Source organism: Panthera pardus, unplaced genomic scaffold (genome assembly GCF_024362965.1).
Source record: "Panthera pardus isolate Hobbes unplaced genomic scaffold, ASM2436296v1 HiC_scaffold_8, whole genome shotgun sequence".
NCBI classification, from domain to species: domain Eukaryota; kingdom Metazoa; phylum Chordata; class Mammalia; order Carnivora; family Felidae; genus Panthera; species Panthera pardus.
Genome location: NW_026527013.1, coordinates 64,982,236 through 64,998,512, shown reverse-complemented (window position 1 = coordinate 64,998,512; position 16,277 = coordinate 64,982,236). Strand labels below are relative to the sequence as shown.

The following is a 16,277-nucleotide window of genomic DNA, read 5'->3' as shown; positions in this document are numbered from 1 at the left end:
CTGCCTGTTCTGGAAGGAATGGCAGCTCATACAGAGGGTCTGGGGAGCCAACATCCAGATCTGTAGAGGTCGACTGAGGCAATACCCCATCCCCAAACAAAAACAGCCAATTTTTCCCTTTTTCAAAGGAATGAGCAGAGCTTATACACGTTTGCTTGACGTGCTATCTCTTGGAAGCCCTTGGAAGAAGAAAGCAGGAAGAAACCCTGAAAAATCCTTCTGAAAAGCCTAGGAACATATAGGAACATAGGGTGAACTCCCCCCCCCCCCCCGCCTTTTTTCTGTTTCTGTTTGTTTCATCAAGTAGCAAGGTATTTGTAAAATGCCTGCTGCGGGGGGTTGTGGGGTCAAATGAGCTAAGATTTGAGAGAGCACGTTATAAACTCTTGACAGGACCTATGGATATGGGTAGGCAGATATAAATAAACTTTACATGTATACCAGTAAAACTACATTTGGGAGGCTGGAGGGGTCCTGTATGGCCCACATTCACCCTTGAGTGATTCTGGAGCTGGTGCTCTGTCTGGCCAAGGTCCACACACTGACCCTAAAGTAGATGGGACTGGTCACTTCTGTCCCTTGGGCCTCATGGAGCCCGCGGGGATGCTTTTTTTCTTTTTATTTTTCTTTATAAATGTTTTTTCTTTTTGCATTTTATTTATTTTTGATAGAGACAGAGCACAAGTTGGGGAGGGCAGAGAGAGAGGGAGACACAGAATTGGAAGCAGGCTCCAGGCTCCGAGCTATCAGCACAGAGCCCGATGTGGGGCTCGAACTCACAAACCACGAGATCATGACCTGAGCCGAAGTCAGACGCTTAACCGACTGAGCCACCCAGGTGCCCCTGCTTCTTTTTTCCTGAAAGAGAAATACAACAGCCAGGCAAGGGATGGTTCTGTCCTTTATCCTAGATCTTGCCCCCGTGTGATGCCCTCTATGGAAGGAACACCCCCACTTTCTCTCCCAGCCACTCAGTTTTCCCATTCAGAACATATGGGGTTTTGATTGGATAGTCTATGGTAACCAACTTTGTGATCTATGCTCTACAGTTACAATCACTGCATTAACTTGGTCAAGACATGAACCCTCTAGGTAGGCCTGGCATTCCAACTCTAAAGAGGAATCTTCTAGAAATAGTACCATTGCTACTGATGGCTTCCCGAAAACCTTGGCTGCCGTCATGGAGTGCTGGCATTCCAAGCCCTGGTCAGGCAAGGAACTGAGGTTGGGGTCCAGGACACTCTGCCTCAGGCAGAAAAGAACACCGGATTTCATCAGACCTCTACAGACACACCCAGAACATGCCTGGGTTTTTTTTATTTCCCCATTGCACCATGCACAGTGCCTCCCCAAGGCTGAAGATTATAAGTCCCATTCAGAGGGCAGGCATTTGTCAGTAGCCTACACTTTCCTTGTCCTTCTTATTGAAGGGATTGTAGGGTTTTACAGTTGTGATCATTCGAGACAGCGGTGCCTGGTGACGGAAGAGGTCAACTGCCATTTCTTTCCGTAAGATGCTGTCACAGGGTGGCAGGGGAAAAAAAAAGAAAGAAAATGACCCATACGATAAACATAAAAACACATAACCTTATCTATTTTCCAGTGAGACACATGTTCAGGGTGGAGAATGAGGGTCAGGAGAGCACACGGAGACTGGGAATGATTCATCCTTGTGTGCATCGTTTCGTTTATTTCCTTTATTTGCCTTCGGTTTCATTTATTGCATTATGTGCGTAGCATTGCAATCATTTTCATCGACTGAAAGTCTACTCTGTGCCTAGAATTACAGTAGGCGCTAAGAATATAGAAAATGTAGTCAAAAGGAAGTACTCAAAAGTTACAGCATGAAGCTTCTGTGCGGGTGAGGCTGGGACAACGGGAACAGAGAGGAAGAGTCACCTCTCTGGGCTGGGGAAGGAAGTCCTCCCCACCTTCCCCTCCCACAGTCTATGTCAGGGAGGAGTTAAGTGGGTTGTGATGAAAGCAGGCTGGTAGATGAAGAAGGGGTACAGGGAGAGCGGCGTGGGAGGGCACAGGGCTCGTGGGGAGAGGCTCAGGGCAGGGTGGGACCGGCCACACGCAGGGCTGGGATTCAGTTTCCCCCTGCCAGCGGGGTTAAGCTGACTGCTCTCACAGGACATGCTCAACCTCACATGTGTCTTCGTTGGCTCATTTACCCAGCGGGAAAAATGCTCTCTGTGTTGCAAGAATTGAAAGAAGATAACTAAATACATAGAACGCTACACAAACAACGCTTTCCCAATCACTGTTCATGCCCAGAGGTGGTCTCCCCAGGGTGGACACAGGCCATGCTAACTCTCTTGAATGACTGCATACAGCCAGGGTCACTTTTGCTGCCGTTTGAATCACACACACACACACACACACACACACACACACACACAGAATGCGGTGTTCATACGTGGCAAAAGTTACGGAGCGCACAGCAACTCAACCCAAAGTGGCTTTTTAAAACACGCTATGATAGGAGTGCCTGGGTGGCTCAGTCGGTTGAGCGTCCGACTTCAGCTCAGGTCACAATCTCACGGTTCGTGAGTTCGAGCCCTGCGTCAGGCTCTGGGCTGATGGCTCAGAGCCTGGAGCCTGCTTCTGATTCTGTGTCTCCCTCTCTCTCTGCCCCTCCCCCATTCATGCTCTGTCTCTCTCTGTCTCAAAAATAAATAAACATTAAAAAAAATTTTTAAAAAACATGCTATGATTATCGCGAAATCATGGTTTTTTATTGTGTCGTGGAAAATGGCTGCTGGGGTGCAAACTCAAGCTTCTGTGAAGGTGGCCTTGCGGCATGAGGGAACGCACAGGGGACGCTGCCCTGTGATGGAAGCGGCAGGCAGGAGAAGCCCCTGTGTGCTTTTTCATGCTCTCCGAATGGGAGATTCACAACCCCTGTCTCATCCACCCCTGCGCTCTCCCGCACTTCAGTCTCGTCCACTCCTCTCCCTCCTTTCTGTTCTGCGTCTCATCTCAATATCACTCTAAAATGCAACTGGGGGCCTGTACACCTGGCTCAAAACCTGTTACCGGGACCACATGGACGTCAGCCCCTTGGCATTGGCATTCAAGGCCTAGCTCACTTAATCCCAACCCGGCACAATGGTCTCCCACCAGGAACTCTGCACCATGAGGGGTGCACGGCCCCTCCTCTCCTGGTGGTCTTAACCAGCCTGCTGTCTGGGGGCAGGTGCATTTTGGTTGACAGGCGATGTCTGCATGCAGACTGCAGGAGCATGAGGGAGAGTGGGTGGGGAGGGTGTGGGAGGCAGACTGGAAAGGGAGACTAGGTGTTTCCCTCCGAAAGAAGCTTAGAAGGGAGAGGAAGGAGGGCAGAGAAATGTCTGCTCAGAGAGGACATCTTTGATTTCTACAGCACAGAGGTGGCTGGGGTGGGGGGTGGGGCGGGGGTGGGGGGAGGGGGTGAGGGGGTGGAGGAAGGAGCTGGGGTGGGGAGTGGTGGCTGGGTTTCTCCTCAAGCAAGAGTGGGGGGGCAGGGCTAGAGAGGGCCAAGCACTCCGAGGGAAGGATGAAGCTTTTGGAAGAAAGAACTCGTCTTGGAGAGGGAAGGAGATGGAGGCCCTGGTGGGAGAAAAGGCTCTGATGTGGGAGTGGGGGAGAGGCCAGGGGACCGGCTCGCCTGGGGGTGGGCTGCAGGCGCCCACGGGGCAGCGGCAGAGGTGGGCTCCAGGCCGGCAGGGAGGGTGCATGCCGGAGCCCGGGTCCAGGAGTGCCCAGCGCGTGCCCGTGTGCATGCAGCCTCTCAGAAACAACAGAAAAGACGCAGAGGGTCAGGCAGACGCCATCAGGAGGAAGTCAGCTCACTCAGTTCTCAAGATACTCATCAGAGACCCGACCCGGACTCGCACTTCCACAAGAAAGTTCTAGCAAAGTTACAGGACATATGGTGTCACAAAATTGAGAGGACATATTTCATGACGGAGAATCTCCAAGGTCCGGTTTTCTCTGATCACGGGTGCCTCCTCATGTTACAGAATGCTTTCTATCTTCATTTATTTATTTTTATTTTTTCAATGCTTATTTATTTATTTTGAGGGGGGGGGAAGGGGGGAGAGAGAGAGAGAGAGACAGAGAGAGAGAGAATCCCAAGCAGGCTCTACACAGTCAGTGCAGAGCCTGACATGGGGCTTGAGCAGAGATCAAGAGTCAGATGCTTAACCCACTGAACCACCCGGCACCCCAGAGAGTGCTTTGTAAAATCTGAGCACCCCACCGCTTCCTCACTGCCAAGCCCCAGTGCCTGCAGGTGCAGCCATTAGGGGTGGGCACAGGGATGGAGATTTGGGCACCTGGCCCAACAGGAGTTGGTCGCTTCCTTGTCACCCTTGGGTGCTGCCTCTGTGTCTCCAGAGCCTCTGTGAACCCCAAGAATAAGAACCCCAGAGAAGCTGCCTCGGAGGGTCCTCGGTCCCCACTCTGAGGCAGCAAGATGACAGTGGTGTGTGTGCAGGATATGGGGGGCGAGTGTGGGAGCTTCCCGGGGGTTCAGCAAGGGGCCTAAACCTGGGCTGGAGGGTGTGGCCGAAGACTCAAGTTCTTTTCTCAAGTAGGAACAGCAGTAGTAACATTAGCAACAGCAGGAGCAGCACTGGTAACACTAGAAATAGTCATAACAGTAGCAGTAACAGTGGAGGATGTTTTCCACTTAGAAATACAGGCTTCAGGGCACCTGGGTGGGTCAGTCGGCTAAGCGTCTGACTTCAGCTTGGGTCATGATCTCCTAGTTTGCGAGTTCGAGCCCCCCGTCATGCTCTGTGCTGACAACTCAGAGCCTGGAGCCTGCTTCCGATTCTGTATCTCCGTCTCTGTCTGCCCCTCCCCTGCTCATGCTCTGTGTCTCTCTGTCTCTCAATGGTAAATAAACATTTTAAAAAAATAAAAAAAGAAATACAGACTTCTTTGGGACATAGTAGAACACTGGACAGCTAGATCCTGTGGCTGTGGAAACATGCTATACCAACAGGGTGTCAGGGATGCGGCCCGAGACGTTTGGGGAGAGAAGGTGGATCCTGAAGGAAGAAGGCAAGAGATGAATAAGGTTGGCATTGCCCTGGGAAAACATCATCGGGCCTCTCCTCCATCATTAACCGTTCAGACACGGTGTGTTTTTCCAGCCTTCTGGGAGCTACGTCTTTACGACAGACATTAGGATGCATTTAATTGTGCCATTGCTTCCTTGGGCCCTTCAATGAAATAAAATTACACTAATTGTCTCAATTTCTGTCAGTCCTGCCTTTGCGACTGGACCTGTGACCTTTGAAAATGTGTCTTGAGAGAAAACTGGTTGGATGCAAAACACTAGCCTAGAAAGCCAATGTCCTCCTTCAAAATGCATCTCGTCAGATGGCCCAGAGCCTAAGCAATCAGCAAACCCAGAATTTAGATCAGCTGAGGAAGCCCTGTGTCAGCAGGCACGTCCCCCTCTTGGTCCCTGCCTGAGGAACTGGGTCCTGTGCACAGGGTGTGGAATGATCTGGGTGCCTCAGACACAGGGCCACACGAGGCTCTCCTGTAGTCCACAGTTGCGTAGTGAGGGCCTTTGTGTGTGGGATCCCTGGAGGAAGCCAGCCTTGCCACACGCAGCCTGGCCCCCCAAATATCTATGAGACCAAGGGCCCTCATCCAAAGTAACCCTTCCTCCATGAAGCCTTCCTAGAATTCGCCTAGAACCTTGTGTCTGTCTCCCTTTCCTCACCCGTAAAACGGGAAAACAAGAGCATCTTCCTCACAGGCTTTCTGGGTTGGGGAGGTGGGTCAGTTAAGCACAAAGCACTTGGGTAGCCCGGTGGAGAGGAAGAGCTCACCCACGTCAGGGACACGATTGTGGTGACACTTGTCATTCTCGGACTCCAGCGGTGTGTTTCTTGCTCACCGCTAGCCCGTGAGCTCCATGCAAACTGGGTCTAACTCCTGTGACTTCCTGGGGACTAGCACACAGCCATACCAACTGCCCACCTGGGCCCAGGAGTCCCTTTACCCTTGTTGCCTTTCAGAACAGGTAAGAAACCCGGGAGGACACCCACCTGAGGGTCACCTCCTCAGAAAGCCCTCTCTGACCGCTGAGCTAAATCAGCACCCTGTCCAGGCACTGGCTACGGCGTCTCCCCGGCTTTTCTCCTTCACTGCACTTGCTGAAATCATCTTATTCCCCCAGTGACTTGTGGGCGTCTGTGCCCTCCGTCGGTCACACCGGCACATAAGGTCCTGAAAGCGAGCCTCGTGTCTGTTCAGCCCGTGCGCTCAGTGCCTCGAACAGCGCCTGGGCCCAGAGCAGATGCCCAATAAATGTTTGCTAAGACCAAAAGGAGAAAAGGCACCCTCTGGGGGGTAGCGAGGGAGCACCGCCTCCCTCTGCCTCCAGGATGCACAGGGACCTACTGGGGTAGTTTATTTCTTTGCGGGAGCCAGCGACTGGACCTGGTTAAGACCTCTGAGTTTGCATTTTTCAAAACCGTCATCTTGTTTGTGAGGCCAGGACTTCCATCAAATGTTTTCAAATTTGAGGCATAACGAGCAGCAGCGCGCAGCTCCTCTCGGGCAGCTCCGAATGACGGGGTCGGCGATAACCTTCTATCTAACGTCTCCGGCTTTCAATTTGCGAAACGGTGTTTAAAACCGTATGTCGAATTTCGACAGAATGTTGTCTCTTCTGAAACGGAAGGCGGCGATTCGGGGGAAGCGAACGTGCATCTCATGGGGTGTGTTCCATGCACCCAGGCGTGTTCCGGTGTCGATGCAGGAGGGTCGTGTGTGTGCAAAGCTGTGAGTCCAAGAGGCAGGCCTGCTGTTTACCTAACACGGTGGAGTGTCTTCCTACGGGTCTCCTTTTCGCCACCACAGCAGGGAAATGAACTCTTCTGTCTTTTGGATTTGACACCCTGATGTAAATTTGCTCTTTGTAGTTAATTGTTCTTTAGCGGAACGACCATAATGAGGACCCTCCCCCGCCGCGCCCGGAGTCTCTGAACGCCCTGAGTGATGGGACTTAATACTCACCGGTGCACTCCTGAGTCTGGCGATGGGGCCGTTGATGGAATATCAGAATTTGCTGGGTGGCTGGCTGTGAAATGAACCTTACCGGTGTATCCTGGAATGTTGGCAGAGCTGAAGGAAAGAGTTAAAAGGGAGGGGGAGAGAGGGAATGAAAACAGGCATTTGTGAACGAGTCCTTGTCACCAGCACCCACGTAGAAAGGTGCAAAGGAAGGTGCTGGAAATCAGGCCAGCAAACAGGAAATGCTGACTTGGAGATGCCCCAATAGTGGCCCTACTCTAGGACCGTAGAAACTTCTTTCCAGCCGTGTTTTCCTAGTCTTTGAACTGGCATGTATTTTACAGACGTGATTCGCGGCCGAGCTGTCTCCCGTTGAAGGCAGACGTTGGTTCTTTGCAGGACAGCCAACCTGTGCCCCACACGTGACTCTGTCATGCTGACTCCAGCAATAGGAGACACATGACCGTGATTTGAAAATAATATGTTCTTGTCGCTATTATACTGCATTCCTGATTTCATGTAATTTCGTTTTCTTTAATTTATGTTGAGAGAGAGGGTGAGTGAGCAGGGGAGGGGCAGAGAGAAAGGGAGAGAGAGAATCCCAAGCAGGCTCTGAGCTGCCAGCGCAGAGCCTGATGTGGGGCTTGAACTCACGATCCCTGACTTCATGACCTGAGCTGAAGTCAGACGCTTAACCGGCTGGGCCACCCAGGTGCCCCTGCACACAAGTGCCTTTAAGTAAATTATTTGCTGAGGGAGAGGTGAGGCTGGAGCAGGGCTGTGTGGGTTTAGTTCCCCCCTGCTGCTTAAGACCTGTGGCCTTGGCCTCAGGAGCGAGGGACAACAGGGAATTTAAACTGTATTTCAAGGGGGCGCCTGGGTGGCTCAGTTGGTTAAGCGTCCAACATAAGCTCAGGTCATGGTCTCACGGTTCATGAGTTCAAGCCCCGCGTCAGGCTCTGTGCTGTCAGTCTGTACTTAGACTCAGTCTGTACTGAGTCTGTACTTAGATCCTCTGTCCCTCTCTCTCTGCCCCTCCTCCACTTGTGTTCTCTGTCTCTCGCAAAAATAAATAAAACATTTGAAAAATAAATACATAAACTGTATTTCAAGGAGCAAGAACCTACTGTGTGCAAACCTTGGCTCTCACTCAAACATGATCTTTGTGGACTCGAGTTCCGAGCATCCTTTCAGGGCTTAAAGGGAAGGAGGACGATCACCACCGCTGATGTGCTGGGAGCAGGGACAGGGCCAGACAACAGGTTGCCCTTCTGCTCACTCAGCGGCTGGCGTTTCCCATCCCTGGGCCACTCCTTTGAGAGTATGACAGGATGTTGGCGCGGTCCCTCATTCTAGATGGACGCACAGACGCAATGCAATGCCGAGCCTCTGTCCCGGTCAAGGGAGCGGTTCCTCCGGGCGCATTGCTTGCATCTGGGGCCTTCCCACAAACCCAATCAACCAAAGGAGATGTCCAGGAACCATTTGCCTGAGGAAAAATTTTCAAAGCACGGGGCTTCAGGGACGTTGTTTCTTACAGTGGCAGGGGAGGGGGTAGACGGCGGAGAGGGGGCGGCGACGCGGGTGTGTGCCCGAGGGTCAGGGCCCAGATTCGAACCCGGGGAATCGGCCCATCGGCTCACAGGTCTGGACCGGAGACGTGATCTCTCAGTGCCTTAGTGCCTCCGCCACGAGAGGGGGTGAGGATGCCAGCTATAGATGTGTTTGGTGGGGACGAGGTAGCGGTTCCCACTGCAGATGTTGGGTGTCCCCCCCAACCCCTGGACGTGGGTCGTGGTGTGGCCCCTTGGTATCTCCCCTCTAACAGAGTGAAGGGAATTTACGTCGATGGCAATAGCAGAAGAAACCGTACACGTTACTGGATCCTGGGAGACTAGGTAAATGAGGTGATGGAAAAGCACGGGGACCCAGGCCTCCCTTCCAAGCCTGACGTGCCCCTTAACCAACTGTGAGATTTTCCTCCAGCGAGGGAAGCCCTCCAGCCCGGTCACCTGCAGCAGGGATAGGACACCATTCACCTCTTTAAGGCTCCTCCGGGATTCAAGGGATTCAATGAATGTGAAAGCAACCAGAGGATCTTCAGCACTTAGGTGGGGCTCAACTCATTTCAGTTGAAATACAAGATTTTAAAGCAATGAGAAATTTCTAAAATAGGAGCCCGGTAGGTGGAGCCTATGAGGTTTATCCAGCAGAGGCCAGCTATATAGATGTTCAGACAGTGGTTTCCAAATGTCCCCACATACTGGAAACTCACGGGGATTTTTCAAAGGTACCCATGCCTGACTCCCAGCCCCCAGACGTTCTGATTTCACTGGTGCGGGTGGAGGGGGAGGGCGGGAGGTGACTTGGGAATCAGGATCTTCAAAATCTGTCTAGCTAATTCTAGATAAGCTGTGCTTGGAGGTTTGGAAATCCCTATTTCAGAGTTGCATTTTCAGGTCTGTTGGAGGGACTTGGGTGATCAAATCAGTGCTGCCAAATTCTAGGAAGTGCCCTTTAGGATTTGCTGGAATTTTCTTCAAGAGTAGCTGTATGTCAGGGAGAGGTAGCAAAAACCGAGGCAGAATTATTCATGCGTACGTCTTTCCCCCAAACCTTCTTTAAAGCTTCCATGCATGTTACAGAGGAAATCCCCTTCCTCTGTGTGAGATATTTTTTCCACTGCCCCTAAAAACACCTGCAGAATTGAAATGCCTCTAAAGTCATAGCCCTTCCATTAGAGCAGTTAAGAAGTCAAAGATGGAAGGGAACGGTTTTGTCAATCGAAAGAAGAACTTGATAGAAAACATCATACAGCTATACGTGCCTTGTGGCGCACGGGTTATTGACGCCAAGTGGTATTAGACATTACATTATAATAATGACATAATGTTACGTTACATCACATCCAATAACAACAAACCATGAGCCAGGAGGCTAAATTAAAGAGAAGCCGCTTAGGCTTAAGAAAAGAATTCAGCTGCTCAATACACTGCCAAATATTTGAAAACGAAAGTCCTCACTCACTCTGCTTCTAAATCTGCTCAAATTGCCCCTTTTCAGGGATATCACAAGGGGACTTTTTTCCCACCTTGAGTGCCACATGTTGACCTTCTGGCAAGAATAGAGTCGCCTCCGGGGGACCCGGCCCTGCTGCTGACAGGTGACATGATTTTCTAGGGGCAGGAGACATCTATTCAAGGTGCTACACTATGCAGGCTTTCGCGTGGACTTCTGGGTTGGTTCCACGTTCAAAGACCCCCTTCTGCCACTTAGGGAAAGCAGAGAAAAGCAGGAACTCATTTAAAAATAAGAGAAGTATGGGGCGCCTGGGTGGCGCAGTCGGTTAAGCGTCCGACTTCAGCCAGGTCACGATCTCGCGGTCCGTGAGTTCGAGCCCCGCGTCGGGCTCCGGGCTGATGGCTCGGAGCCTGGAGCCTGTTTCCGATTCTGTGTCTCCCTCTCTCTCTGCCCCTCCCCGTTCATGCTCTGTCTCTCTCTGTCCCAAAAATAAATAAAAAACGTTGAAAAAAAAAAAATTAAAAAAAAAAAAAAATAAGAGAAGTAGAGGGGCGCCTGGGGGGCTCAGGTCATGATCTCACAGTTCGTGAATTCGAGCCCCGCGTCGGGCCCTGTGCTGACGGCTCGGAGCCTGGAGCCTGCTTCGGATTCTGTGTCTCCCTCTCTCTCTGCCCCTCCCGCCTTGTGCTCTGTCTCTCTCTCTCTCGTTCTTAAAACTAAATAAACATTTAAAAAAATCAAAAAAGAATAAAAATAAGAGAAGTCTTCATTTTTTTATCTTTCTCCACAACTTCTGGTCCTTTAAACACCTTCTTCCGTACCCCGGAATAAGCTTGGATTTTGTCCATTAACGGGCACATGTGAAGAAATTATTGCCTAAGTTTGCAACTAACTGCTTTGGCTCAACCTGGCATGATAAAATACAAATTAAATGATTTTAGAACATAAGGAATTTAGTGAGCCTCTTAGAAAAGAAAGCACAGATGGTGCGTAATTAAAAGTTAAACAGGAAATAAAGAAAACGCAGGGACAGCGTGTTGTATGTGGCACACAGGCAGGGTGTATGTGGGTTGGGATTTCAGCACGCAGACAGCTTCTTCCCCGTCCACAGACAGGACCAAAGCCCTGTGAGCGCGCGCTGTGTCCCAGCCACTGTTTTAAATGCTTGTGCAAACGGACTTAATTCTCGCCAGACCCTGCGTTGTGGATCCTAAGGATCATGCCTAACGTATGGATGCTGAAAGTGAGGTTTTAGAGAAAGTCTAAGTCCCGGGTCGTAGCAGGTGGCAGAACCAGCTGGACCCAGGAGCCCCGGACAGATTGCTGGGAGATGCCCCTGTGCCCTCACACCCAGGGCCCCCAGCCCAGGCGGGACAGCTCAGCTTCCTTCCGCTGCTGGGCATTTATTCAGGGTGTGGGTGCACGTTCAAGTTCAAATTGATCCGACAATCTTGCCCTGAGAGCCGTTCTGTATCAGGCACACATCCAGGCAGAAATCAACCAAGCCCATTCCTGATGGCTTTCGCATCAATGAGAACACTTTTAATGCACATGTAGAGGTTGGAAAAACCCGAGTGGGGCAAAGACCACCGATGAAAAGTAAGGCGGGGGTGGGGGTTCGTGTGAGAGGGAGACAGAAGGCAGCACAGGGTCAGAGGTCAGAGAGGCTGGCCGTGAACTTCAGGGCCGCCCCTCCCAGCCATGTGACCTTGGACCACTGAACTGAAGCTCTCTGAGCCACACTGCGCTGTGGTCAGGGGACTGTAGCCCCCCTGTAGGGGGCGGGGCACGGTGCAGCAGGAGGGGCAGAGGCTGGGCAGGGTCAAGGCTGGGCCCTCAGGGAGGGCTGAGAGAAGGCGGCTGAAGGACCAGGATCATTTTGGTCACGGGGCCGTGTTTCTCAGAGCGTAACACGTCATGGCCCCAAGATCTGTTCAGCAACTGTAGGTTTATCATTATCCTCGTCAAGTGCCTATACTTGTTCTTTCTCTGGTCTTCGAATCTCTCCAAATGGAAGCAGACACAGAAACAGCCGGAAGGCTTCGTTTGTCCACAGGCTGGAGCCCCGGAACCGCTACTTCCCCGGAGGCAGAGGGCGTGTCCTTGTGGGAAGAAGGCCCCCCCCCCCCCCGCCCCCGGAGCTCGCCCCGGGGGGGTGGGGGGTGAGAAGGATCTGCTCTTGGCCCCTCCCGAGATGACTGACCTGTGGCTTTTTCACATCCTGCACTCAGGCCTCGGCCTCCTCATCTGTGAAATGGGGAGAGAACCTGTTGGCACACCTCTGGCCTCCCCACACTAGTTTGAAAATCAAATGAGAGCGTAGACGGGAAAGCCCTCCGAAAAGGCAGAAGTGTCGGCTGGCCAGCGTAAGGAACTACTATTCATAGCCCCATTCTCTAACCTGGATTGTGGTAAGGCTTTGGGGGTTTTTTGTTTGTTAAAGGTGCCACACGCCACAGCAACGGGCAGGAAGGCACCCCCCCCCCCCATACACACACCCTCTTCCATGTCAGACCTTGGCCAGCACCTGCCTGGGGATCCATTTTGGACAAGTGCTCGTTATTTGCAAAGGCTTCATCGCAGGGATGATTGGGTGAAGGCACAGTAAATGTGAAACCCTGCAAAGTTCTGAAATGAAGGATTACAGCCTAGTGGAAGACAGCCCAGTCGGGGGGCGGTGGGGGGTGCCTGGCTGCTTTAGGAAAACAGGCCAGCGGTGTCCGGAAAGCATCAGGTGTGGGGGCGGAAGGCACGGGTTCATGGCCAGCTCGTCTCCAGTGGGCTCTCCCACCAGGGCATGCATGTCTCCTCCCCTGCGCCTCAGTTTCCTTGTTGGTAAGACAAGGGGCTGGACCAGGTGAGATGCAGGACAGGGTACCCCAGGAGCTCCAACAGCTGGTCCACTGCAAACCCATTTCCAGCCGCTCTCTCCATTTTCTCAGGAAAGGGCAGGGTTTTGGATTTTGGATCCTGGCTTCGCACAGGCTGTTCCATAGCATGCTGATAGTTATGTGCTTCGAGTATGCTTTTGTAAGACAGTTTGGTCCTATTTTTTATCATCACTAATTTTTCTGTATTTTTTTTTTTTCTGTAATGATCAGATCTGGTTCTACAATAGCTTTTAAGCTTTTTTTCTTTTCTTTTTTTTTTTTTTTTTTTTAACGATGAGTACAATCACCAGCAATTTGAAAACCCCGGCCATGTCAGACGGCTTGGTAGCCAGGAAACAAAATCAATTAATGAGGGAAGTTTGACAAACCTTTGCTCTTTTCTGGGAGATCGGTGATGCCAGCAATGGAACCACCTGAACTAGGAGTAGGTGGCCTTGACTGTCTGAAACGTGGTTTCATATTTCCACCATGACTAAGTATCATGAATTGTGGGGAGAATCCTAAAAATAATATCAGGAAGACATTTTTCTTTAAGAAAGTTCATGATGAGAAAGTAAAGGAAGAGTGATACTTGCTTTTGAATAGGACGGCACTTCCATATCCTCTCCTTAGCACAAAGTTATTAAGTTTATGTGATTCTGGGTTTTGGATTTTATGCAAATGGCATCATATTGAATTGCCTTTCGGCTCAATGCGGTATCGTAACATCAACAAAATGTTTTATGGGGCACCTGGGTGGCTCAGTCGGTTAGGTATCTGACTCTTGATCTTGGCTTAGGTCATGATCTCAGGGTTCATGAGTTCGAGCCCCGTGTCGGGATCCGTGCTGACAGTGGGATTCTCCATCTCCTTCTTTCTGCCCCTCCCTTGCATGGGGTCTCTCTCTCTCTCTCAAAATAAATAAATAAAACTTAAAAAAATATATTTTGTTTAGACATCTACATGTATGTAGTAAAACTACAAAACAAAGTAAGGAAAAGCACAAAGACTCGTGGCTTCTGGGTTGGGAAGCGGGATCTGGGTGGTGAGGCTGGGAGGCACCCACACATGGCTTAGAAGACATTAGTAAAGTACTAAAATAGTCAAATACTATTTCTTTAGCGAGGCAGGAAAACACAGACTTTTATTTGTTATTTCACTTTATATGTTACCTATGACACTACATATTTATGTATCTATTAATATTTCATAATAAAAGTGAAAACCATTTCTTTGTGTTAAAAGGTTAAGAGGACCTTAAACATGGAAACCGGATTCGAAACAAACTTTGCGAGCCTGGTGGCCCTCTAGTGGCCAAATCGGACAAGTGCAACCAACGTCTTCAATTTCTTTTCCGGGAGCCACGCATAATTTCACTTCCTCAGAAACAGAAATCCACAGCAAGCCGAGGTAGACCGGCCCAAAGTTATTCAGGCTAAATAGGATGTTTTACATCAAATTCTTACAATGCTTGCCAAACCCCTCTTCATTCTCTTGGAGGAATGACCCAAGAGAGTATGTTTGGATTCTTTGGCCAGCATGTCTCATAAAATGTTGCAAAATTTAAAGGCACATTTCAAAAGAAAAAAACAAAATAAATCTTTAGACCTTTAGACCTGTAGGATATTTTTAAGGTGGTTCCATCCTCATATCCTTTTAAAATCTTTAGAATTACTCTGTTTAATAGCAGTAACTCCCTTGCAAAATTTATGGAAGAATCACACCAACTGATCCTTCCTCAAGACTCAGCTCAGACGTCACACGCATCCAGTGTGTCTCACGAGTGAAAGTGAGCTCTCTGTGCTACTGAGCTTCGAAAACGCTAAGCTAACTTTTGGGGGGAGTTCTTTCATCCTGCTTTTTATCGTAATTATTTGTGTACAGCGTTTATCTGCCCTTCAGATTCTTAAGCTACGTGAGGGCCAAGTCTTTGTCTTTTGTATCTTTATGTTAACCACAGTTCTTAACACAGTGCCTGGAGCATTTTACAGGCTCTCTTGCTTTTTCCTTTGGGTGTGTTATGTAGAGAGTTAAGTGAGATAAGTTACACAACTATATTTTAACACCAAAGTTAGATTCGAAACATACTTCATAGTTTGCCCAAGTGGTCAAAAACTTTACATAGTCCGAAAAGGTAACAGGGAAATTTAAGACCATTGTGGGAGATGGCATTGCTTAAATTTAACCGGCAACAGAGTAAGTTCCAAGGACAGCTGGTGCGAAATGCAACTTGTTTGTCTCATGGGCGCAACTGATGTTTAAAAAACAAACAAGGAATCAATTAACATTGAAAATACTGTCGTAGTTCACACTTTGGCTTTGCATGAAATCTGCAAGTTTGTCTGTCTCTCCCCAAAGAAACTGCTGGGATAATATCCATGTCAGTCAGCAACTCAGTGGCTCATGAAAAGAGCACAGGATTTCAACTTTCAGCTGTATCTGGTGAGTCCTAGGGAAGTGACTGACCTCTGAGCCCCCATATTCCCATTGGTGAAAGCAAATATATATGTATATATATCTATATATAGATATATATAGATTATACATAAACATATTATATATATAGCTTAAAATAGTATACATTAAATGTAGTTATATATTATATATTAAATATATTTTGTATTTATTTTATATAAGATATATACTATGTACAATATATTATATAATATGATATATGTTTTATATATAAAGTTATATGTCATCTTATAAATTTAATATATAATATATTATAAATTATGAGTTATATATTATAACTTTATGTTATATCCTTATGTATAATATATTGTATATCGTAAATTATAAGTTATACATTATCACTTTTAAATTATATTATATCATATCAAATTAAATTTTTATATATAATATATATTACATGTTATAAGTTATATATTATATAAGTATATTATATAGAAAAATAAATTGTTGTATATATTATTTGTAGATTATAAAATATAGATGATATAATATACTTATACCATATATAATATTTTATATATTATGAAATATATAAATTTTAAATATACAAAATATTTAAAATATATAAAATATATAAAATTTATATTTATAAAATATTTAAATTTTATAATATATGAAATGTCTTTATAGCTATGTGAATATATTTTTTACATGCATGCAAAACATGGAATATTAGATATATTACATTATTGTGCATCAAGGCGCCCCGGTCCGTCAGTGCACAGAATTATGATCTCATTTGTGGGGAGCTGTGTTTCTTTTGGGACAGCAGGCGTCTTTCTTCTTAAACTACATTCGATGGCAGGCCATCTTGTATTCCCTCATTTATGATAAAGCCCATCACCATGTTTCACCCCAAATGGCACTATAAGGGGAGTAATTACA

General features: G+C 48.4%; 1 protein-coding gene across 2 annotated transcripts in view; it reads right to left on the bottom strand.

Moving 5' to 3' along the window:
- Positions 1-1,281: 1,281 nt before the first annotated feature.
- The window catches only part of SPATA48 (spermatogenesis associated 48), a 52,822-nt gene continuing 37,826 nt past the window's right edge, over positions 1,282-16,277 (bottom strand). The window contains exons 8-9 of one of the 2 annotated variants that reach the window (XM_019451000.2): positions 7,030-7,137; positions 1,282-1,517 (exon numbers count right to left, since the gene is read on the bottom strand). In XM_019451000.2, the coding sequence (XP_019306545.2) occupies positions 1,394-1,517; positions 7,030-7,137 (232 nt within the window). In that variant the 3' untranslated portion in view covers positions 1,282-1,393. Of the gene's footprint in view, positions 1,518-4,086; positions 6,794-7,029; positions 7,138-16,277 lie in introns of those variants that run through there. The other variant, XM_019450999.2, reaches the window with a different exon arrangement.